This window comes from Typopeltis vanoorti, chromosome 24 (assembly GCF_054136105.1).
Source record: "Typopeltis vanoorti isolate ZY-2024b chromosome 24, IOZ_Tvanoo_1.0, whole genome shotgun sequence".
NCBI lineage: Eukaryota > Metazoa > Arthropoda > Arachnida > Uropygi > Thelyphonidae > Typopeltis > Typopeltis vanoorti.
In genome coordinates, this window is record NC_143572.1 from 4,704,046 (window position 1) to 4,728,839 (window position 24,794).

General features: G+C 33.4%; 1 protein-coding gene across 1 annotated transcript in view; it reads right to left on the reverse strand.

Moving 5' to 3' along the window:
- LOC150092898 (cytochrome P450 18a1-like) overlaps positions 1-24,794 on the reverse strand; it is a 34,277-nt gene that overhangs the window by 4,484 nt on the left and 4,999 nt on the right. Inside the window, exons 2-6 of the mRNA XM_090414098.1 lie at positions 14,192-14,282; positions 9,992-10,290; positions 5,047-5,172; positions 3,147-3,560; positions 919-1,183 (exon numbers count right to left, since the gene is read on the reverse strand). Coding sequence (XP_090270224.1) covers positions 919-1,183; positions 3,147-3,560; positions 5,047-5,172; positions 9,992-10,290; positions 14,192-14,282 — 1,195 coding nt within the window. The remainder of the gene's footprint in view (positions 1-918; positions 1,184-3,146; positions 3,561-5,046; positions 5,173-9,991; positions 10,291-14,191; positions 14,283-24,794) is intronic.

Sequence of the window (24,794 nt, forward strand, 5' to 3'; positions counted from 1 at the left end):
AATGGAAGATAAATAACATACGTTTGTTTTAAATATCAAACTAACGATGTTTATACTTCAAAACAAATTTTGAAAGTGATTGACAGCTCATGAAGTCACACATGCCTTTTATTAGAGTTCTTAAACAAAGAACCAGAATAAGCCCTGTGAATTCAGTGGATCGATCCCTTAATTAAAGTGATCGCAATGATCAGATCATTAACCTGAAATTAGAGACTCAGCTAATTAGAAGCATCAGTTCTATCAGTTGATATGTCGTAAATTGAACGTTTGTAATTCGTCTAGGACAAAATTTGACAATCAAATTTTTCGAAATGGTATTGGACCAAAGAATCGATGTTTCGAGTTTCGATTCACATTGTCATGATTATCTTATAGGGAATATTTAAAATATCAGTTTAATTTGTAATTCGAATGTTTTATGATGTATCATCTTCTCAAAGATGGAGGATACTTTTGTATACCTTCTTTGTCCACAATTGACAGAAATCAAAGTGATGTCTAAGTAATTATGTTTCCAGATAGAATATTCTAATATAAAATTATTATTGTTGTGATTGTTGTTGTTACTGTTGTATGAGACAGTGTGGACGAAACCTTTTGCTAGAACTTTGGCCATTGTTATGACTATTATTATACATGCATTCCAAACATTTATATTGATAAATATCAGCACTACTTTCTATTTCGCTCTGCTGAAAATATTCATTTCAGGATTCAAAAAGATCACAAACAAAAAAAGTTTCCAGGACAAGAAAAAAAAACTTTTTTTTTCTTATTATAAAGAAAAAAAAATTAAATTAGGCAAGTAAATAAATGACGTGTTAACAGCTAACAATAAATGAGTAAGAGATCGTTGCTGTTATGCTATAGTACATTATTTATGGATAAGTTAAAATATAAATGAGAATTACTTACTCTAAAGTCGAATGGGCATTTCCTAGTGCTAGTACGTTAGCTCGTCTTAGGACTTCGAGTATGAAAGCTTCTGTATATGGCAGGGAAGGTAAGTCAGAAAGATCAGTCATCCTCTCTTGGCCTACAACAGCATCAAGCTCGTCTTGTATCTTTTTTTGTATAGAAGGATTCCGAACGAGAAATAAAATCGACCAGTCAAGTAATGATGTCACTGTTTCTAGACCGGCACTAAATATGTCTCCCATTATCTGGATTAGCTGTTGTTCTATATAACACAAAGTGAAAGGTGCTCTTAATTTCTGTTTCGAAATGGCTTTTACACACATAGAAATAAGAAATAAGCTTTATTTTCGTTGTTACTTATATGATAAATTATCTATCCAACTTTATTTATAATTAAATATAAAATTACATTTTTTATTATAAGGCTTTGGGTAAATGATATAAAATTAAACAATAATGCAGTTTATTTTGTGGTCAGCTTCATAGGAACAAAAAAAGATACAAGCTCGTCTTGTATCTTTTTTTGTATAGAAGGATTCCGAACGAGAAATAAAATCGACCAGTCAAGTAATGATGTCACTGTTTCTAGACCGGCACTAAATATGTCTCCCATTATCTGGATTAGCTGTTGTTCTATATAACACAAAGTGAAAGGTGCTCTTAATTTCTGTTTCGAAATGGCTTTTACACACATAGAAATAAGAAATAAGCTTTATTTTCGTTGTTACTTATATGATAAATTATCTATCCAACTTTATTTATAATTAAATATAAAATTACATTTTTTATTATAAGGCTTTGGGTAAATGATATAAAATTAAACAATAATGCAGTTTATTTTGTGGTCAGCTTCATAGGAACCCCTGACAAGACTGTTTCCCTTTTTAGCATAACTTTATCAGGAGAAGTTTTCAAGCATTCATTATCTTATTTATCTGATGTAACATTTGTTAGATTAGATAGACGGAAAGAAGTCTCCATTATATTGATGCAACTGCTGAGAGTAACGTTGCAAGAGTTTTGTTACCGTTGTTTAAGATTCTAATGTAATAAATAATGACGAAAGCACGATCTTTTTATTATCATTTAAAAATATTCGATCCTAAATTATATGATTATACAGACATAAGTATTAAATAAATTAACTTACTGGAAAAAAAAAAAAAAAACACAATGGCCTTTAACTTATGGCCTAAAAATTTAACTTAAACAAAAATGAATTTTTCTGCGTCTATGCCCAGAGTAACATTATCTCTTTTCTTAGTTTTGGTATTCAGTTTGACTGGATGCACAAAAGCATCTCGTCCTATTTCATGCCCTTCCTTCCCTCTTTTCCCACCACTCTTGCTGAATACGAAATAACAAATTAGTGTTTCCTTTTCAATATACAAAAAACACGACTGTATTAGATACCTTGTAGTCAAACTACATCGCAGTATTGTTTCCTCTTCCAAAAAAAAAATATATTTATTACATAAATATAATTTCAGTTCTTTATTTTAAAGTTATAAAATTATGCAAATAAGTTTACTATTTTTATTTAAAGGAAAATAATCGATTATAAGATCAGTCTAAATTCGAACAGCAAAGAATGTTGGTGCTGGAGTTTTTACAGGTTTTGATGAGAACGGTAGAATTGTACAATTCAAGGTCAGATGAATATGGCTGATATGTGGCAGAGGAAAAGGTAGGAAAACCAAAGTTGCGTGTTGCAACAATCGGAAGGTTTTTTTTTTTTTTTGTTTGAGTTAGAATAATATTACATAAACTAATAGGCGTTATGAAAACGTGAAGATAGAGTTGCGGGTCGTAAAGATGGAAATGATTAAACTTAGAATTTTGACCGCGTATAGTGAAATGGGAGACGCATGATGCATATGTTTAGACAACCAAGGTTTATATTTTCACTGTCTTGTTTTTTGTGGGGGCGGCGGCGGAAGGGAATTCTGATGGTTGGAGGGCATGGAGGATGAGTAGGTGTATCTCCTCACTAACTAGAAGAACACACAGGGCTCAGTTATCAATTATTAAATCTGTGATTGAAAAGTAGTCATAGAAAAAGTCTTCGACGCACTTGTAACTTGGAAATTATATTTTCAGTAAAATACGTTAGTTAGTATCTTCTATGAATAAAGAGTGTGTTATCCTAATAGTATCTGTAATATTAATTCTGAGAAAGGTCGATTAAGATAAAAATAATTTCTAAACTACATTCAGTTCCTTACCAGAGAAGTAGGAATCTATCTTTTTATTTTCTTGAATATTCTTCAACTGTACCAAGTAAGCATCTACAAGGTCACGAATATTATTGGGATTCAATGTTTTCTTATGCTCTTCGGCCACTTTCAAGAAATACGAAGCTGTTTCTTGTCTATTATTCTTGATCTTCTGGTAAGCGTTATTGAATCCTGGAACGTAACGAAGGGCCGGAATGAAGTTCACCGGTACGGCTAATGTCAACAAACGGAAACCTTCATCAATGAGTTCTAGGAGACGGCGAAATCCCGCATCGCTTTCTGTGAAAGTTACACTCATTAACATCGAACCCACTACGTTACTTACAGACCGTGCCAATGTTGGTCGGATGTGAGAGGGAGCTCCCTTGAGATTAAACAGCTTCTTTACGAAGTGTGCAACTTCTGTCTACAAAAAGAGAAAGAAAATAAAAATAAAATAAAATTTTTTGCTTAAAATCTATCACAAATTTTTATGGTATTTCCAATTTTCGATACTTTAACGATTCTTTATAAATAATTTAAATTAAATTGAAGTTGTTTTGCAATTTTTGAATTCCATTAACAAATAAAAAGTAAAATTTGAGATAAATTCTCAAGGAAAGTTATTCAGGAGAACAGAAGAAATGAAAGAATAATGAATTAATAACGATCCCCCATACGTGTGAAATAATTAAACCCTTAACACATTACCGTTTCTGAGCACGTAGTGAGGGGAGGGGAATCCGTTGAAGTGTTTGCTGATCAGCTGAAAGTCGTATTCCTTGAAGGGAAGGATCGTTAAAAGAGCATAGGAAAGATAGAATGAGAAACTAGCGCAGAATAGAAAATTTCCGAACATGAAGATAACTTATACTCTTTACTATACAGATAAACGAATATCGAATCTTATAATAAATCATATAAACATAAATAATAATTAATAATTTAAAAAATATTATTTAGATGCCAAACATAATTTTGCTTTTATGATAAACGGACACGATAATGGGAAACATTACGTGTTTTAAACGTTTTTGTTGTACTCTGTAATCTTTTATGTTAAATAGCAGAAACTGGAAGAATTATGAAGCAGTTTCGACGTGAAACATAAATGCAATGAAAGCTCACCGGATTGGAACTTGTCATATTCTGTTTCAAGAATTCTTCGAAAGTTTAAGTGTCGTTAGAAATACTGATGAATGAAAGTTAGAAGAAATGAAGAAGAGGAAACGTAGAAAGGGGAAGAAGCCGTAAAACAGTAAGCTCGGGGATAACCTAAGATCACTCTTGTATAATCAAGAAAATATATTGTGTTATCTTTATTGTGGTGGAATTCACTTTCTGAGAACCAAACTTTAGCTGCTATTTTCAAGCAATCCACATTATGAGAATATATTCGTTATAAGAATATTTTAATGCCGGCTACATGACCGAGGTTTGTCTCTCTAATCCTTAGACCACCAATGGTAATTAATGTAATATTTGTTTAATGCATTTTACAGTAGTTTTTTGTGAATCAGTGAATGAATAGTCTCTTTTTTGTATTTCAAACAGTTGTGTTTATATGACACGATTTATATGATATATTGATGATAATACCATCATGAAATTTGTTTCATTGCTAGTCTAGTAGCATAGGAGTTTATTATCATATTATTATTATTATTATTATTATTATTATTTATCATTGAACTTCAGTATTTGTAGACAGAAAATCCATCTATTATTAAACGAAATTTTTGAAGACTGTATGAATGAACTTCTAATGATGAAATAAATATTTCACGTCTTTTTTACGAGGATAGAAAAAAGTATTTTTCAGTTGCTTGTATTTATTTTAATGCAATAGCCGTCTCTCTGTTATTTAGTCTAAGGTAACTAAACCAAAATCTTAATTAAAAGTATATACTTACTTGAATAGTTTGTTCTAGGAGTGCTTTTTTCGGACCACTATTTTTGGCGCCAAATTCTCTGAACATGTTGTGCAAGAATGCACGTTGTTCCCTCCAAAGAGCCCCATCGGAGTTGATTATGCCTGAATAAACAATGTATTTTATTTTTATTAAACAGTATTTTATTATCATTACAGAAGTAAATACAAAATACACGTGAGTTTAATATTTGAGATCCACTCTTTAAAAAAACAACGATTTGGCACTTTCAAGATATGTGCTAAATCTCAGGATTTAAAAATATAAAAAATTGTGTGTGTATTATACATCATACATAGTTAATATAAATAAATCCTCTAACGAATTTTGTTTTTCCAAAGGGAATATATAGCAGAACTCATTTATCCCTAACTTCTGGAAATCGCTAGTGCTGAGTCTCGACTCAGTCGGCATCGATAGTTCAGTTCATCGTTGCCGATGATTTTGAAGACTTCGGTAGGAGAGTACGGTAGAAATTATTGTTTGAAATAGTGCGAGATATAGGGTAGAGTTTTTCTGAGATAAGGGGAGCTAAAACTCGAGCTTCCTGGTGAAAAAAAAATTTACTTGCTCTAAAGATCGACATCTACTGAGCAATTGATTAAAAGGGCATAAGAAAATTTTCAATTTTCTTATGAAATTTTATTTCTCTAAGATATATCTAAGAGATTTTATTTCTCTAGATGACAGAAATGAACTTAAGATTTGTTTATTTTTTATAAATTAAATATGCAGTTTCTTATACGAAAAATGCAAAGTTAATTAGCATATCTTCGCTCTTATGTGTAACCAACATAGTAATTTTTAGAGTGGATGTTACAGATTAACTATGGCTTACAGATTACAGGTTAACAAAATACCGTGTGGAAGAAAAAAAGGGGGGAGAGAGAGAGAGAGAGAGAGAGATAATAATGATGACGAGGAGGAAGACGTTACAATCAGAACCACTATGTTAATCTCTCAGTTAAAAACTTATTTAATGCCGCTGAATTGAAATAGTGCACATTTATAAATAAAATAAAAGTCATTGAAAGCATTCTCGGCGTCTTTGTGTTTTGGTCTATTTTGTGTTCCATAATTATCTAAGCTGTGCTTATACGATACAATTTATATTATGCCAATGATGATAATATCATTATGAAATAGTTCTTTTGACTACTACAATATTGAAAGCTTTTGTCTGGAAAGGCAAACTGAAATTAAAACCAAAGGACTAAATTATCTAATTAGCATCGGTTATATGCATTAAACCTTCTTCAAGAAACATAAACTTTTTTAAAATATTGTAATTGCCAAACTATTTTATCCTTCCTTATGCTTCTCATGCTTAATTACTGAATAATGTTTTTTTTTTTTTCATTTCCATGAATAAGCTGCGAGTAAATTTTCTACGATACTACTTTTTCATTTACTTTCTTTCCTGTTACAAAGGAATTTCTTTTCGTTTGTTCATTTCTTGAAATCGGCAATGTTCTGTCCGGCTAGAGAAGTAAACTCCAGTAATTAAATCGAACTGTTATCAAACAGATATCATTTTATGTACTGTTTTTAGAAAACTAAGCTATTTTGCAGTTCGCTTAACTTACAAGAATTTACTTCAAATTCAGTATTAGAATCTTTAATCTAATGACCTGTGACTACTACTGACCTCTTTGCCATTCTTAGCATTACAGAAACTTTATCTATATAATTGTATACTAAACTCTTCAGCATTAAGATACACTTTTAGAAAAAGATTGAGAGACTACTTCATAAGACTAAATAAAGTTGAACTTTTATTTTAAACGCATATTATAGGAAATGACTGTAAATGTTACGTATTATGTCTCAGTTATGCTATGTATACATGTGCCCTGATAGATACAGTCTTTTATTTTTTAGTGACTGTATCGCATGTATTTGTATTTTTATAGTTACCAGTGTGGCTACGGCCCTTGGTTACACACATCGTACAGTTCTTTCTAGTCTATTTCCATTTTCTGTTCTTTATTTCTAAGTTATTTTCTTTAACTATCAATCTCTATATTACCACTTCAAAAATAATTGTATGACTTTTTTATAACTTATGTAGTTTTACTTTCTACTATCTACTAATATCATTTGTATTGTTCTAAATACTTGTTGCATCTATTGTATCATATTTTCGTTTGTATTACTTCTTCAGTGTTAATAAATTTCAATTTCAATATCGTAATTATGGAATTACACTTGAACGAATGCACATTCTCACGTTATTCTTAATTAATCTACATATTTCGTAATACAAACAGCTTAATTCGGAATACCAACAGCTTTAACTTCAGCTGCCGCTCAGAGATGATTGGTAAAGGTTTCGGTGTAGTGGTGGAGACAGTTGTATAGCAGGTGTCCTCCCGCGATGAGTCTTCGGACTCCTTGGAGGTGTCACGAATAATAATAATAATAATAATAATAAACTACTAACAGAATTGAAAAACGTAGCACGAAATTCAAAGATAAAGAAGCTACTGTAGAATGTACATATCAGCTAACATTTTCATTTAAATGTTCTAAAATCAGCTGAATTCATGTTTATCTTTCCTAACGCATTCACGTCAAAACCACAGGTGATTACTAAATGATACAACACCTAAGATTTGCGGTAAAAACACCTTTACAGGCTGCTATCGCAGTGAAGAAGTACATAGAGTTCTGAACAGATAGTCCAGTAAGTTAACTGTAATCTCCTCCATGTTTTTTTGGAACGGGTATCTGAGGAACTTTTTTTTTCTTCCATCCCTGACCATTCTTTATAATCATTTTTAATTCTTACTCAGTGTATTTAACTATTGTATCTTATAGTAATAGTGCTTTACATATATTCTTCATATATATATATATATATATATATATATATACCCTCTTTATCACAAAAATACGCACGTGTTGATTATTCTTCTGTGATTCTTTATAATTCATCTTTAGCATCAGATGTGTATGAAATATTCCATCTCTCTGAATCTCCTTATTCATATTTGACATATCAGTGGATCCTCATAAAAGATCATATGCGGATCGAATGGATGATCCTTGAATGCTTTCCGAGTTTAATACTAACATCCATCACATCCAAGTAGACAAACTTTGAAATTATTATTATTATTAAAAATATTAAATTGCTGGTTTAAAACAGATTATTTAAATAGTTAATTCATTCGATGTTAACGAATGAATTAACGATTTAAAGCAATGACTAGTTCTGGACATACAATTCTAACAGGTCAGTTTTGCATTTGCTGTCAAACGAATGAGGCTAACAGCAAAGATGAAACTAAAGATGAAACACAATAAATATTTGTTGTCGACATTTTGGTAAAACGGACTAAAATTTTTTAAGGAAGGCGATTTCTACATAAAGTTCAACACCACCAACCAATAATGCATTAAAAAATTAAAATTAAAATTAAACACTATCGCAATCCCAGTTAAACGAAGCTGATTCATTTTAGTATCGTTTCGTTTTGTCCCTATCAAGATTGTAATTAAAATGGGAACGTTTCCAGTCGTTATAGTTTGTATTATGCAATAGTTTATTGTTATATAAAGAAAAAATAATGAGCAAATGGGCATTACTAATTAAATTATTAAAAGAAAAAAAAATCATTTTATCTGTATTTACTATTAATCTCTTGTGACTGCCTGTAGGAACGAGAATGCTTGTGAATTGGCGCATGAAAGTCGTAAATTATTCCTTACTCGGCACTAGACTGAGTGGGATATTTTTCATTAATCTCCTTAATTGTTAAAACATTCTATAATTGATAATAGAGTTGTCCTAACATTTTCTATACATCTGGATAGGACGATTACATATAAAACGAGAAAAATGACAATTCAAGTTTCTTTTTTTTTGGAAATTAGCTAATTCTACATGACCAGGTTCTTTATATATATTTTATCACATTATGGAAAGCAGTACTGTACGCAAAGCTTGTTCTATTGAAATAGGACATTGCTTTCATCAAGGAATTGTTATCGTTGTTTAAATAGGAAACAAATATTTGCAAAAACTGCATTGCCCGTTTTCAGGATGTAAAAACTTACTTCGAATGGCAATGATTAAATCCAATTTAGGTTCAAACCATTAGCCTGATTAATTTATTAGAATATTATAAATCAATTGAACTCGAATATGCCAGCATATTAAATATATTTTGATAAATCAAATATTAATTTTTATCAATCATATTAATCAGGTAATTTGAAAATACGTTGGTCAAAATCAACTTTTTACTGGAGATTTTAATAAGACATCAAGATCTTCATTTCTCTCTCAAAGTAAGTATTATATAAATACAGGAAAAAACTTCGTGGTTCTGAAAACCTTAATGAAATTCGATCGGCCATTTTTATTTAAATAATTAAGAGCGCAATTTAACTAGCTCAAGATAAATATGGAAATCTTTGTAAATTCTCAAACTTTTATATTTTGTAATTAAAAATCTCTTAGCTGTAAAAACTGTCTAGTAGGTATAACTATCGTTTGCGATTCTGCTAATCATGTCTAATAGGAAGAAGTTTGCTTATTAAGTGAGCCGTAAATGAAGATAACTGTTTCCTTCAGAAAGGTGATATTAGAACAGATTTTCAATGAAAAATGTAAAATCCATTTTAAGAAATACATTTCACAAATTTTCACTGTTTCGAGAGAAACTACGAAAAAAAAAGAAAACTTATTGTCTAGCAGTTTTGTGGAAATGAAACTGTTGCACGCCTAATATTAAATTGATCTTGACATTGAATATTTACTTGTTATTTTACATGGTTCAGTCTCAGAAGAATACTCCCTTTCACCAAATCAGAAAGTCAGTGGTGAGTTAAAAAATATATATATATATAAGAAGAGATAAAAGCATTAGTGATGCAGAGGAAATGAGGTGTTCCAATAAACATTAACCCACTTACCATATCCCTGTAGAAGTTTTGTCAGTTCTGTGTCCGGACGACCTGAGAATACTTCTTGACGAAATGCCTGACGAACCAGCTGGGGATCACTGACAATGATGACACGTTTGTTGCCCAGGAACATCTGATAGACGGGACCAAAACGACGCGACAGTTCCGTTAGGGTCAGGTGGTAATCGCGTCCCATAAACGGCATGAAGCCTAGAATCGGAACTCCGCGAGGACCGGGTGGTAGCGGAAGTCGCCGACGGCGCTGGGTCATCAGCAGGCGTGTGAGGAGCAACACGGCAAAGAAGACGAGGGTAAAGTGGACAGCAATAGCAGTGTTGTCTGCCAACAGCCGTAGAAGGCCGAGACACCAAAACACCAGCAGGCTCATACCTGTGAGTGTGGAAGACAGCTGTCAGAAAAGTAGCGCAAAAAGTATGCGGAGAATCGGCAATGCTCAGAGCGCGCGTTGTCCGTTTCCCCCCCTTAGAGGCTGCGACCGTTAGGAGCACTGCCCCGCCCTTATATAGGTCCAGTCGGCGGCGAAGGTTAAGCCTTTAGCAGGCCTTGTCGCCGTGGGCTACTTGGAATCTGATTGTCTGTTCTGTTATTGGCAGGTCGAGTGGGAAGGAGGGAGAAATGTCGGCCTACCGGGGAGGGAACTGGCTGCTACACTTTGTTGAATTCTACTTCCTTTTCCCAGGTCTCTGTCAACAGTATCAGTAGTACATGGCTAAATTTCGATTACACCCTCCTCATCCAGGATCTTTCGCACACAGTTGCCCAATTCACAGACTACTTGGGAGAAGTTGGTGCGCCTGAACTGCGTGTAACATGACCAAGTGATAACCACATTCATAGCACGATACGATAGCAGAGAAAGCAGGTAAAATAAACACCTTGATGTGCTTCCTTGCGACAAGTTCTGAATTAGAATAAAATTTTAACACGTTTAAAAAACTTCCATATAAAAATATCCATTTGGGATTAATTTTATTTCTTTTAGCATTAATTGGTAAACCAAATCGGTGGTATTTTGAAAATACAAGTTTCCTTGTAGCAACTTTACTGTTTAATTTCTTATTTCCTTGAATTTGTATACTTTCAGCCATTCATAGAGAAGTTTGGGACTGTCAAATAATTAAGACATTTAAACAGGGTTGTTAAATAATTAAAATAATTTCGTTATTCTTTCGGAGGAAGGAAAATATCATTTTCGAATTTTTGCAATTACAGTTAGCAGAAGAGGCGAGAGAGAGAGAGAGAGAGAGAGTAATAAAAATAATTGTTATGCAGTACTAGGTTCCTTAAAAACACACCGAATAAAAATTGTTTAATGTTTTTATTCACTGTTTGTTGAAATGAAAGGGAAAAAATTCTTTTTTTTCTCTCGATCTGATTGGAATTTGAGGAATATTTTCAATAAATGTTGCACTATTCATACTCGGGTGTCTTAAAAAATTAAAGTTTTGAAAAATAAATGACAGACAAGTTTTCATATATAAAATTTATTTATTATTAAATAATTCTGATATCTGTTTTCAAAATATCTGTATATTTTTCCAATAGATTATTTATTTCTCGAATTGGTGACATCTATAATTTTTAGAAATAAATATGGTAATAGGGGTATCTTCTTTCTTCTTCTCTCCTTTTTTACCTTTTTACCTTGCGGTGTCGAGGGTTTTTCTACATATAACCGCTACCGTATCGTGGATATGGTGATTAGCCCTATGCCTCCCGGTGTGTCCTATGTTCGTAGATGCGTGTGTTCAAGAGCCGGTTTGCCTGTTCTGGAGGACGTAAAAATTCCCCTACCTCCTTACAAGACCAGCTAACTTACCTTTAGTTGAAAGAGACCAGATAAAGGAGGTTCCTCACGTCACTAACGGGAATGGAATCCAGATCTTTCCGACCAAAGGGCTTCGTCTATACTGAGGTACGGAAGCTCCAATAAGGGTATCGATAAAATAAAATTTGTGCAAATGAAATGCATCTTATAATAATTAACGAAACCCGCTTTATTTTGAATAATTTCATGAATAATTTAAATAATTTCGTACAAACCATTTTGCCCTACACTTTTCACAACTTTCTCTTGTTATCGCTTGCAATACTGTCAAAGCTATTTCAAACTATTTTAGAATAAGCTTATGCCGAATATCACATAGATACAGCCTTAATTGTCTGAATATTCAGTTGCTCAAGTTACTCCCTCAGTTGATGTTGAATGATGTTGCTCAGAATTATATCAAAGTAATTTAAAGTGAACTCAAAAACTAAAGTAGTCTGAAATTTGAAATGGTCAAAAGAAATTTAAAACTGAACCCTGTGATAGCAACAATATACTGCTATTTTCAAATTTCTGAAAAATTCGCAGGCGAGAAAACATTATAATGCTCACTTTGAATTTAAGAGAATGCTTTAAAATTTTGAAAGAACTTGTTGAATTTGAGAGAATTTTTTCCCGCGATCTCCAGCAAATTCTTTTCTATAGAAATTTACAATGAAAAAAATAATTAAACTCTTTGAAGAATAAAATATTTGATTTTAATTTTCCTATCTTCTGTTTATGAATTAGGACATACGACTCTATGGTGTATGGTCTAAAATAAGTCGAGCTACCATCAAGTAAATTTTCTTGTTTTAAAGTGATCTCACTTTGAAACAAACACGAAGTGTTTGTTTCAAATTGAGTTCCTACTGAAAATGAAGATGGCATATATATGAAGTGCCACAAGGATTAGCAGTAGAGAATGTTCAAAACTTCCCAGTTAACCCGTACTCTTACTTTGGGTTACCATGTAAAATAATGCAGGATATACAAATATTTTCTTTTGAAATCATCGTATCAACATTTCGTTACCATAAAACACTTGTGTTCGCTAACCTTTCCTCTCCCATTCACACATTCTTGATTACTAACAATCAGAAGTTCCTTTCCAATACCTTCATTTTAACATGATTCTGTCATCGATGCCATCCTGTTTACTCCCATAATTTTCCTCAGAACGTATATCTGTAATCTCCAGTCTTCGATAAAATGTTTCATTTCCAACATAATTTTCAGTTCAATAATTTAAACTTTTGAACGTCATATTGCATACTAATGCTACTTAAAGTATTTTGGCTAATATCTCTCTTATTCCATATACATTTATGCAACTCGATTTCCACCATACGACATTAGTTTATTATAATTTCCATTACAGATAACTCAATATAACAAGAAACAAAATATGCGAGACTAAAACAACATGGTTTACTTAAACAAAATTGTAGCAGCAACACAAAGACTAAAGTCCTGATTTTGGCGCCCTCTATCTGAAAAAAAAAACTATCATATATTACTAGAGTCCTAGAAAAGAGCTAGGTTTTTCTTAATATGACTGTCTCCCAGATCTTCGGCAAGTTAATACAGCCATATTTGTTGAGATTTGGAGTGTGTTTTAGGGCTTCTGTCGCCTCTAAGAACAATCTCTCTGATTTATACGGTTTCCGTGTAGTACTTTTGTGTTTTTCCAGTTGATCCTGTGTGCAGGGGTATCCAGAGCATGGTCTGCTAGGCCCGACTTCCCATAATGATAATTCCGGACGTATCGTTTATGTTCGCTGATGCGATATTCACAGTTCTTCCTGTTTGACCGTAGTAGGCTTGATTGCATGAGCAGGATACTTGGTAGACTCCTGGATGTGATAAAGGAGGAATGCTGTCCTTGGGTGAGCGGATGAGGGTGGCTAATTTGCTACATGGTCTGAATGTAGTGCGTAGTTTATGTTTATTGAGAATTCTTGAGATCTTTTCGGATGTGCCTTTAATGTAAGGGATGGTGACTGTTTTGTTGTAGTTCTCTGTGGTGGATGGTGGGAGGGGTTTCTTAGGAGTGTTTAGTATTTTGTTTATTTTATGTGGATTGTAGCCGTTGGCCAAGAAGGTGTGGCGTAAGTGAGTCAGTTCAGCAGTAAGAGCCTTGTCATTGGAACAGATTGCTCTCGCTTTATGGGTTAGCGTTTTTAATATGCCATATTGTTGAGAAGGATGATGGTGTGATTGTTTGTGTAAGTATCTGCCTGTATGTGGGTTTTCTAAAAACTGAAAATGATAAGGAACCATCTGGGAGACGTGTGTTGAGTGTATCCAGGAAGGGCAGACAGTTGTTGGCTTCCAGTTCCATAGTAAAGTGGATTTTTGGATGTTGGCTATTTAAATCTGCTAAGAATGTTTTCAATGTCTCAGGGCCATGTGGCCAAATAGCAAGCACATCATCAACATAGCGTAGCCAAAGTGTTGGTTTGAGAGTGGCTGTATTGACTGCTTGTTTTTCCAGGTGTTGTATGTAAAAGTTGGCTGGGGGGGAAAGGGGGGAGCCCATGGCTGTCCCATCAATTTGTTTGTATATTTTCCCTTTCCATGTGAAACATCCTGCATGTATTGTGAATTTGAATAGTTCAAATATATCAGGGGGAAGTGTGACTTCAGTAGATTGAGGGTTTCTATTAATGGTACATTTGTGAATAGTGAAGTGATGTCAAAGCTTACTATTAAGTCTGAGCTTTTCAGGGTAAGGTGCTGTAAGATGCTTTTTAGGTGTGCTCAATTTTTGACAAAGGAGGGAGAATTGTTAGCGAGAGTGGCTAGTAGCTTCGCTAAATGTCTAGCCAGTTTTTATGTGGGACTATTTATACTGTCCACAATTGGGCGTAGGGGTGTGCCTGGTTTGTGAATTTTTGGTGATCCACAGATCCTCGGTGTTTTAACATGGAAGGGTTTGAGTTTGTTAACTGTGTCTTTGGGTCAGGAAGTGACTTTTTTTAATAATTTTCGTGCCTTATTCTTTTGTGTGTTGGTGGGATTGCGATCTATAATTTTGTATGTTGACTGATCTTGTAATAGTGTGTGCATTTTGTTTTCATATTCAGTTGTGTCCATCACTACGGCTGCATTTCCTTTGTCTGCTTTTGTTATGGTAATCTGGCTGTTGTTGTGTAGCTCTTTTATAGCAATGAATTCCTTATGTGGGATATTATTTTTGGGAGGCTTGGACTTGATTAGGATGTTGGCCACATCTAAACGTATGTTGTTAGCTATTGATGGAGGCAGGTCGTATATTCCTCGTTCCATGGACGCCATTATTTCGGCTTTCGGAACTTGCTTGGGAGTTATGGCAAAGTTGTGCCCTCGACTTAAAGCAGTCGTGGCCTCTTTGCTTAAGGTGAGTGACGATAGATTCACGACGACGAGGTCTTGTTGTAATTGCGGTCGTTGTATGGTGTTCCGTTGTTGTAGATTTTCGAACTTATTTTGGTGCCGGTTTTTGACTCTGTCGAATTCTTTTTTTGCCGTTGCGTCGGTGATGTTCTCTAAGATCTGCCAAAGTTCCGTATTTAGAATATTATGCAGTGATTCTCGTAATGCGCTGATGGTTGTATTTGCTTGTGCTAATTCCCGGCGAGTGGTGTTAATCTGTTCCCGTAAAAGCGCTACACTCGCTCGTTTATAGATGCGTTGGGCTTTGGCCGAGTGGAACTTGTTTTGATTTTAAAACAGTTCGGTATTAATTTGGTGTCTCGGCACCTCTTTAAGAAGGCTAACCTGTTTAGTTGCCGCGCCAATTTCAACTTCCACTTACCATATTGTCGTGTCTTGCGTACGATATCGTCTCCGTGAAGAATCCTTAAACGTGTGGACAGACTTATGTGTTCGTCGAACATGTTGTTTATTATTTTAACGGTATAATAGAACACAGAAACTAAGTAAATAATTAATTTATTAACTTGATGCTGATATTTCGCTGGTATTATAACCAGCATCTTCAGAGCACAAAAGCACTGTTTGTCACAATACGCGAGACTAAAACAACATGGTGTACTTAAACAAAATTGTAGCAGCAACACAAAGACTAAAGTCCTGATTTTGGCGCCCTCTATCTGAAAAAAAAAACTATCATATATTACTAGAGTCCTAGAAAAGAGCTAGGTTTTTCTTAATATGACTGTCTCCCAGATCTTCGGCAAGTTAATACAGCCATATTTGTTGAGATTTGGAGTGTGTTTTAGGACTTCTGTCGCCTCTAAGAACAATCTCTCTGATTTATACGGGTTTCTGTGTAGTACTTTTGTGTTTTTCATGTTTTTCACACATACAGGCAGATACTTACACAAACAATCACACCATCATCCTTCTCAACAATATGGCATATTAAAAACGCTAACCCATAGAGCGAGAGCAATCTGTTCCAATGACAAGGCTCTTACTGCTGAACTGACTCACTTACGACACACCTTCTTGGCCAACGGCTACAATCCACATAAAATAAACAAAATACTAAACACTCCTAAGAAACCCCTCCCACCATCCACCACAGAGAACTACAACGAAACAGTCACCATCCCTTACATTAAAGGCACATCCGAAAAGATCTCAAGAATTCTCAATAAACATAAACTACGCACTACATTCAGACCATGTAGCAAATTAGCCACCCTCATCCGCTCACCCAAGGACAGCATTCCTCCTTTATCACATCCAGGAGTCTACCAAGTATCCTGCTCATGCAATCAAGCCTACTACGGTCAAACAGGAAGAACTGTGAATATCGCATCAGCGAACATAAACGATACGTCCGGAATTATCATTATGGGAAGTCGGGCCTAGCAGACCATGCTCTGGATACCCCTGCACACAGGATCAACTGGAAAAACACAAAAGTACTACACGGAAACCCGTATAAATCAGAGAGATTGTTCTTAGAGGCGACAGAAGCCCTAAAACACAATCCAAATCTCAACAAATATGGCTGTATTAACTTGCCGAAGATCTGGGAGACAGTCATATTAAGAAAAAACTAGCACTTTTCTAGGACTCTAGTAATATATGATAGTTTTTTTTTTTTTTTTCAGATAGAGGGCGCCAAAATCAGGACTTTAGTCTTTGTGTTGCTGCTACAATTTTGTTTAAGTACACCATGTTGTTTTAGTCTCGCGTATTGTGACAAACGGTGTTTTTGTGCTCTGAAGATGCTGGTTATAATACCAGCGAAATATCAGCATCAAGTTAATAAATTAATTATTTACTTAGTTTCTGTGTTTTATTATACCGTTAAAATAATAAACAACATGTTCGACGAACACATAAGTCTGTCCACACGTTTAAAAATCCCATAGAATAATGTTATATGAAAATAGTCTGCTAGTAGAGAGTATAGCAAACTCTCTACTAGCAGACTATTCCTGTGATCCGTTCGATTTTGTATAATGAGAGTCTATTTATTTAATTTGTCATAATCGCTAAAATGAGTTGAAATGTTTTACTTCTTTCTATTAGTTCACCGTTTAAAATTCAGTTCATTTTTTCACATTCCTACCTATTTTATGTCTTTATAGAATGATTTTACTTCAAGAGTTATTCATTTTAGTTGACGAGTCTTGAAGAGGTGTAACAGATATTAGGGTGTGTATGTTAGCAGCTGAGTAAACAGTTTCTATGAAGTTACCAGTTTTGAGTATGATGTCTTGTCAAATACGACTACTTCACCTGTTTCCGCATTTCAGATTTCAGACACAGGAATGGATTCCTCCTTGTTATCCCCCCTTGTTTTGTTGTTTCTTATCTCGTTTTATAATTTTAATTACTTTAGACATTCAGCATATCCTAACCTTCAGCCTTTATAATCTGTGATGTCAACTACAGCACCCCCCCCCTTAAATTCTAAGCTTTTGAAGAGTATAGCGTCAAGAATATTTTGCTTCCTTTATGATGTTATCCTTTTAAATTTTTCGAATATTATTTATCCCTGTGACTTTTGTTTTGATAATTTTACATAACGTAACTATTTACATTTTTCTCATTGTTCTCGAACGGAATTGACTGAATTTTCCCAAGATTTCATTTCCGTGGAATGTTGAAATGAATGTTAAGATTTGAGGGCTCCTCGAAGTTCTGATTTTATTAAATTCCTTTCCGACAAATTCACCATATGCTTCTCTAGCTGAACCAATGTTTTCTCGGATTTTGCCACTCAGTCCTGAGATATTGTTCTTGTTTTCAAATTCAAAAAATTAGAAAAGTCATATATATACTCGATAAGACTTTTCTGATTTCTTGTGTGTTCTCTACACTAGACTTTATGCACCGTTTTGTTGGAACATGATATGATTAGTGACTAATTTGTGTCCTGAATAGAAATTTGGAAAATACAATTAATAGCTTTCTCTTTTTCTCTAAATTTTCTCAAAAATTTCGATATGTATGGGATTTTTTCCTTCTGTGAATTTAAGATCTCCAACATGAACTTTTCCTTTTTTTTTCTTTTTGTTAGCTATCCTCTTTAATAATATGAAAATGCTTCTATTCATTTTCTGTTTGAACCTTCTGGAATACCATAGGCAATATATCTCATCAATTTCCCATTATGAAATTTGCTAACATCCTATCCTTTTTGTCGAAAGTGCATTGATATTCACGAAGTTTATCTTCGTGTGTTAGTGTTGAATGAGTAATGTTTCCTCTGATTTCTCTTAATGCTAAGGAAGGCCTCGTCCCCTTAATGGGAGGATCTACTTTTCCTTTGGTGACCCAGTTATCTTGAAATAGTGGGTATATCCGACATATGAGTGAATGTAGGGCATCACAAACATCCATGCGCAAAGCTGGATTCGAACCCACAATTTTCATTTTCCGGTTTTGTCTTTATAGGCTTAATAATATCAATTATGGCAACTTGTAATATGCATAATTTCCTGCTAGTTCCGTTTTTTTTTCACTGATCCGCTTTACGTTGTTGTGCCTATCTTCAATTCTGTTGAGTGGGAGGGGTTGATCTAGCAACTTTTCCTCTTTTCTCTCTGGTTTTCTGATGAAACTAGTGGGGCCTCTGCTAAGCCGGGGAACACGCCAACATAAATGACATTTGATTATAATAATAATAATAATAATAATAATAATAATAATAATAATAATAATAATAATAATAATAATCAGTGCCTGCAGCACAATAGCTCAAACTGACTATAAATACCGCCATGATCAAGTGGTCAAAATAATTCATTGGCATGTATGAAAAAAAATATGGCTTTCCTACTTCTGATTACTGGTGGCAGCATAAAATAGAGACAGTATTGGAAAACGAAACACCAAAACTTCTCTAGGACTTGAGAATACAAACTGATCGCCATTTGGAACACAATAGACCTGACATCACAATTATCGAACATCGACAGGCTTGGATTATTGATATCGCAGTACCAAGTGATAATAACATTAACAACAAAGAACTGGAAAAAAAATGACTAAATATCGAGATCTGGCAATCGAAGTTGGCCGACTGTGGCTTAAACATGACAAAATCATCCCAATAGTTATCGGTGCACTTGGTGCAACTTCAAAGAAGCTATCAACTATTTACAACAATTAAACATCAACGAAGTGACCCCATATGACCTACAAAAAGCAGCATTACTTGGAACAGTCCATAGTTTACGACGCTACCTGACGGACTATTCTTAGATTCATGGGTAGAATCTGAATTGTTCTGTATCACCAGTCAAATTTTTGTTTATATGATATCTTTTTTTGACTGTGTATCAATTATGTGAATAAATTAATAATAGCCCGGGGTGCTTACCTGGCCCCCAAGGCCCACGACCTGCCAAGCATACCTGGCTTTTGTAACCATTGTTTAGGGTAAGATGGTTAGTCTTAAGTCTAGTCATATATTTTTGTGTGCAAATTACATGCGTCTTCCTAGTCGGTGTGTCTGTTCTACTACTTCGTATGAAACCAGCTAACTGACCTTTTGATCATGTCGGGCCATTATATTCATCATGGTTTAACCAGATACAAAGCACAGTTTGATCAGCTACGTTCCGCATTTGCTGCCTCATACTTGTGTGGTCCGTAACTAATAGATACTAGTAAAGGGGAACATTAACCACCTGAAGGCTAGGAAGATTGGACATTTGGCCAATATGGCGGTTCTCCACATCCCTTACAGGCTACTTTAGTGTCTCCTTCTTCGTTATTTAATTCTGACCATTAAGTGAATCCCTTCTTTCTAAATCGCAAATCTTAAAAGGAACAGAACTGTGACACTTCTGTGTCTCGGTTTTTACTTGAAGAAGAGTTGGTTCAAATACTGTCTGTGACAGAATAAACAAAAAATTCTTTTTTTTTTTTTAATGCTTGCTTAATGTCAGCTGGGCTTACTTGGGATAAGGTTCTCGCTATATCATCCCAGGTTAATTTCCGATTCTCTTTTATATATACTGAATTTATTATAATTTTTTTATTGTAAGCGAATTTGTGCATTAATCCAGTATATCTTTTTTTAACCCCAGTAATGCTTTTTATTAACATAATTAACCAGCTTAGAGTTGGTTAATTATTTTAGCAGTTTTCATTTCTTCTTTCAAGTAATGTTTTTTTTTTTTTTTTTTTTTTACTTTTTTGTAATACTTTTAATTCGTTTCTTTTCTTTCTTTTTTTATATTAATCTTTATTTCGTTAACGATTCTTCTCTCTTTAATGAAACGGAAAATGAACAGTTTTGATATTTATAATATTGCTAAAAATAAATTTTCCTTCATTTTTGTGCAGTTCGTAATGTTTTAAAGGTAGCCATAAACAGAAGTGTTGATAAAAATTCTTCAGAAGAAACACCTGTGTGTGTGTGTGTGTGTGTGTGTGTGTGTGTGTGTGTGTGTGTGTGTGTGTGTGTGTGTGTGTGTGTGTGTGTGTGTGTGTGTGTGCGCGCGCGCGCGCGCGCGCTCAGACGCTCATACGCAGAGATGTTAAGAATTAGGCTAAACGTTACTCTCCCTAATTCCCTGGGGCAACGATCTCACAATCTTTTGATGAGTTCGGTGGGTAGCAAAAACACTTGAAGAAAAACATTAAAATTTATAAGGAGATACAAATATGTACTCGTATAAAGAAGACATAAAAGTACAATTCATTTTATGTTGGTTTTTATATAAAAGAATATAAATGGAAAGGTGTAGGAAAATTATACTTTTGCGGTGTAAGAAACTTAGATAGGTTTCAGATGTCGAAAAATGAAAAGTAGAGAGTTATTTGAACCACAACAACAAAAAATATTTTTGTCTGTTTAATAACAAAACAAAGAATGTTTTTCATCAATTGTAAGAACCAAGGGCAAGTTTGAGATACAGATAAAAATGAAAGGAAAGAAGGGAAAAATATTCTTTCTCATTTTGCATAATTAATCTCTCACTTCATAGGTTACTGCAAATCTGATATTTTTTTGATTCTAGTTTAAAAATCTGAGATTAAATTCGTCTCAATATTACAAACAAAATGCTTCACAATACGATTTACAGAAATGATTCCGTATACTGGTAAATGGATCATTGATCGTATCCTTTGCAATTCCCATTCCATTTATTTATTTAAGAATTTTAGAAGCTTCAGATGCACAAATGCCTAATGACATACCGTAAGCAACAGATTGTAGCGTAATTGGTACTTATAATATTTTGACATAGTGCGTTTAATATGACCGCTTTTTATAAATATAACAATAAATATAACACAAAACATCTTTGTGTTATATTTATTGAACGAGAGCCTCCGTGGTTCAGTAGTTATAGACGAAGTCCTTTGTTGGAAAGAACTGGGCTCGAATACTGTCTAGAATGTGAACAACCGTTATCAGAACTTTGTAACTAAAGAAGTGAGTTAGCCGGTCTCATGAGGAAGTGGGGGATTCTTTCTCTTCCCTTGAAACTTCTATTTTTTTCATCCCGCAAACAAACAAGTAAATGTGTGTCCCAATGGACACACATTTACAGACATAAAATACTCTTAGTTGTATGCTGCGGAGAAATAGCAGGCCGACTAAATTAATATTGCCTAAAACCCTAATCATGGGGACTCAACCCGTCTTGGACAAATGAGAATTGGATTTAGCGCTTATTGAACATACAGATTTATTTATGATGCTTAATGTTGATGAACTCGATAATATTAACGCACAAAGGATCATATTATTTCATTTATTTATTGCTTTAGTTCTAAATATTTATACATCTCATGAGGTTTAGAAATAAGTTTCTCGTATAATAATATAATTTCTCTCTATAATAGGGTTTGGTTTATTTGTTACCGTTAAATCAGATTCACGCGAAATCCTCGAAATTCTTCCCTTTCTCTTTGAATATTTTAATGAATTAATAACAGTGTTGCATAAATAACTGACTGTTTATTTTATTTTATTTTTAAGTATTCGAATTTAAGAGGTCTGTTGAGAACATGTATTTTCTTTGCATTGTCATAATTTAATATTAGCTCGAAGATTATATTTTAGTAATTACATAGTTAATGTTTCGCTTAATTTACTTCCAGTATGAGTCCTACCATAATTACGTAAAATATTTGAGACAAACAGAAAGATAATAACGTCGTGTTTCGTAAAATACATTACATCTACAAAAATAAATGAAATAATAAATTTAATTTATTTTATTCACCACGATAAAGAGTGGATAAAAGACTCTGCTGCTATCCCTTTATCCTAAACACTAAATGGTATTAATTACTGTCTGATTCACAGTCTTTTGCAGTCATCTGATTTGTAACCTTAAAAACCAGTCTTTCCAATAATTTTCTACTTTTTCTACTTGGCGATTAGAATACTTGCCTCGTGTTACGCACGATTTTTACTATTTGATGACCACAGCAGTGCGTATACATGTATACTATTTACAACGTGTTTATTCATGAAAATAAAATAGTGCACGAGACCTCTATAAAAAGAATATGAAAGCCTGTGCAAAACCATGTTAGTTTAAGTTAAGTGGGTAGCATTGCTATTTTGTTGATCATTACTCAAAGGAATCTTTGTGCGCGAAGGTTGCATACAAATGATGAAGAAAATGATATGGAATGTTTTTTTTTTTTTTTGATTAAACAACTAGATATAAAACCAACTTGCCCATCATGTTTCGTGCTCTTTATAGAGGCCAACGGGTATTATTTCAAGGATGCATAAACTCACCACACCATAAACCACCCACTTATTATTTATATGGTTTTTATATAGTAGAGATAGTGATATTTGTTATTTCTGATATATGAAGTAAAGCATTTCTCGACACAAGTATTTATCTTAGTGCATTATTTATAACGTGTTCCCTTGTGGAAATCTGTCTCCATAACAAAACAAGAGTCGTCTGCAAGTAATTTTAGATGGATCATTATACGAATCGTAAGTTTCGTTTTAATTCCGATTTGAAGTTCATAATAAGATAAATTCTGTAAGATATAGTTTTGAAATTTGATTTATGCTTCATTTCATAAAGTATAAATATAAAATGTAATTATTTAAACTTTAATCAATACGACATTTATTCTGAACTTATAGTCAATTTATAATTTTTTTATTATCCTTTTAGTATAAGAAATAAGGAGTTTTTGTTTAGAATATTTTTATGCGTTCAAAGTAAAAGTGGAAAGTATTTTATTTTGAAAATAGATAAAACGGTAGTTTGTAAATATGATTACTTTTGAATCAGTAATTGGCACTATTGAAATTATTTAAATGATAAAAATGACTTACATTTAGAAATGAAAAGACGTGGTTTTTGATGTTGTTCTAAATACGATAGTGCTTATAGAGTTGTAGAAATCATGTTTGTAATTCGGCGCAGTATTGGTTATTATATTTAGAGTTGATTTGAGAGAGAGAGAGAGAGAGAGAGAGGGGTTTGATGATACTTCTCAATATGTCAAAGTATTTTCGCTATTCATGTACGTATAAACAGAGTCACCAGATCTTCGTATGTTTCTTTTAAAATTTATGCAAATTTAATAAAAATCTGGACACTGAATGTTAAATAAATATATCGGCTCTATGTGAATATAGTGATATGGAGAGCACGATGAATTTTCTCAGTCTCCTTCCGCTGCGACAGAGGATCGAAACTGAAAAGAATAACTTCAAAACATCCTCTAAATTTGTTTATTTTCATTTGAGAATTTTTTCCCGTAAATTTATTCTTTCAGTGATATTTTAGAAAATATCCCATATAGCCCACACACGACATTCATTTGCTAAGGACCATGTGGCCTCTCGTGTGTGGGAAAGATATAAAAAATAGAATATAGATTTTCTACACACATATATTTATTTTCATTTAAAACATGACACACATTTTTTCGATAAAACTTCTTAATCCTCTTTTAACAACTGAATTTTTCCTGAAAAAATAATTAGTTCTGAGAACTTTTGTAAAATTACCCCGATTTTACTATTTAAATTCACTATTGCATGTATAGAAACTATTGCCCTTCCCCTCTATTTTAAAGACTTTTTGATAAGGCAGCGATTTTATATAAGTAGCAGTAATGCAAATACCTACCAGAAGAACAATTCTGTTTTCTGTATAAAATATTTTTTCATTAGTTTGCCCGTTTCTCTTTCATTATTTTGTTGTATATGAAATAAAATTAAATCGGAAAAAAAGTGCTCTGTTTTGTTTTATAATAACACAGATCGTTTTAATAAAATATAATTGTATAAAAAGAAAGATCGAAACAGTTACTTTATTAAGTGTATTTACAAGTGAAACTTCCGATTTTGATTTCGTTGTCTAACATTTGTGTAATACGAGGATTGTTTGAAAAGTTTGGTAAAAAATAAGTTAAACACATTTCTTTTGGAAAAAATCACATTTATTTCTCAACATAGTCTCCATCGAGGTCCACACATTTGGTCCAGTGACTTTCCAATTTTTTCATCTCATCTAAAAAGTAGGATTTGTCAAATTGTACAAAATAGTCATTGACAGCCTTGATGAC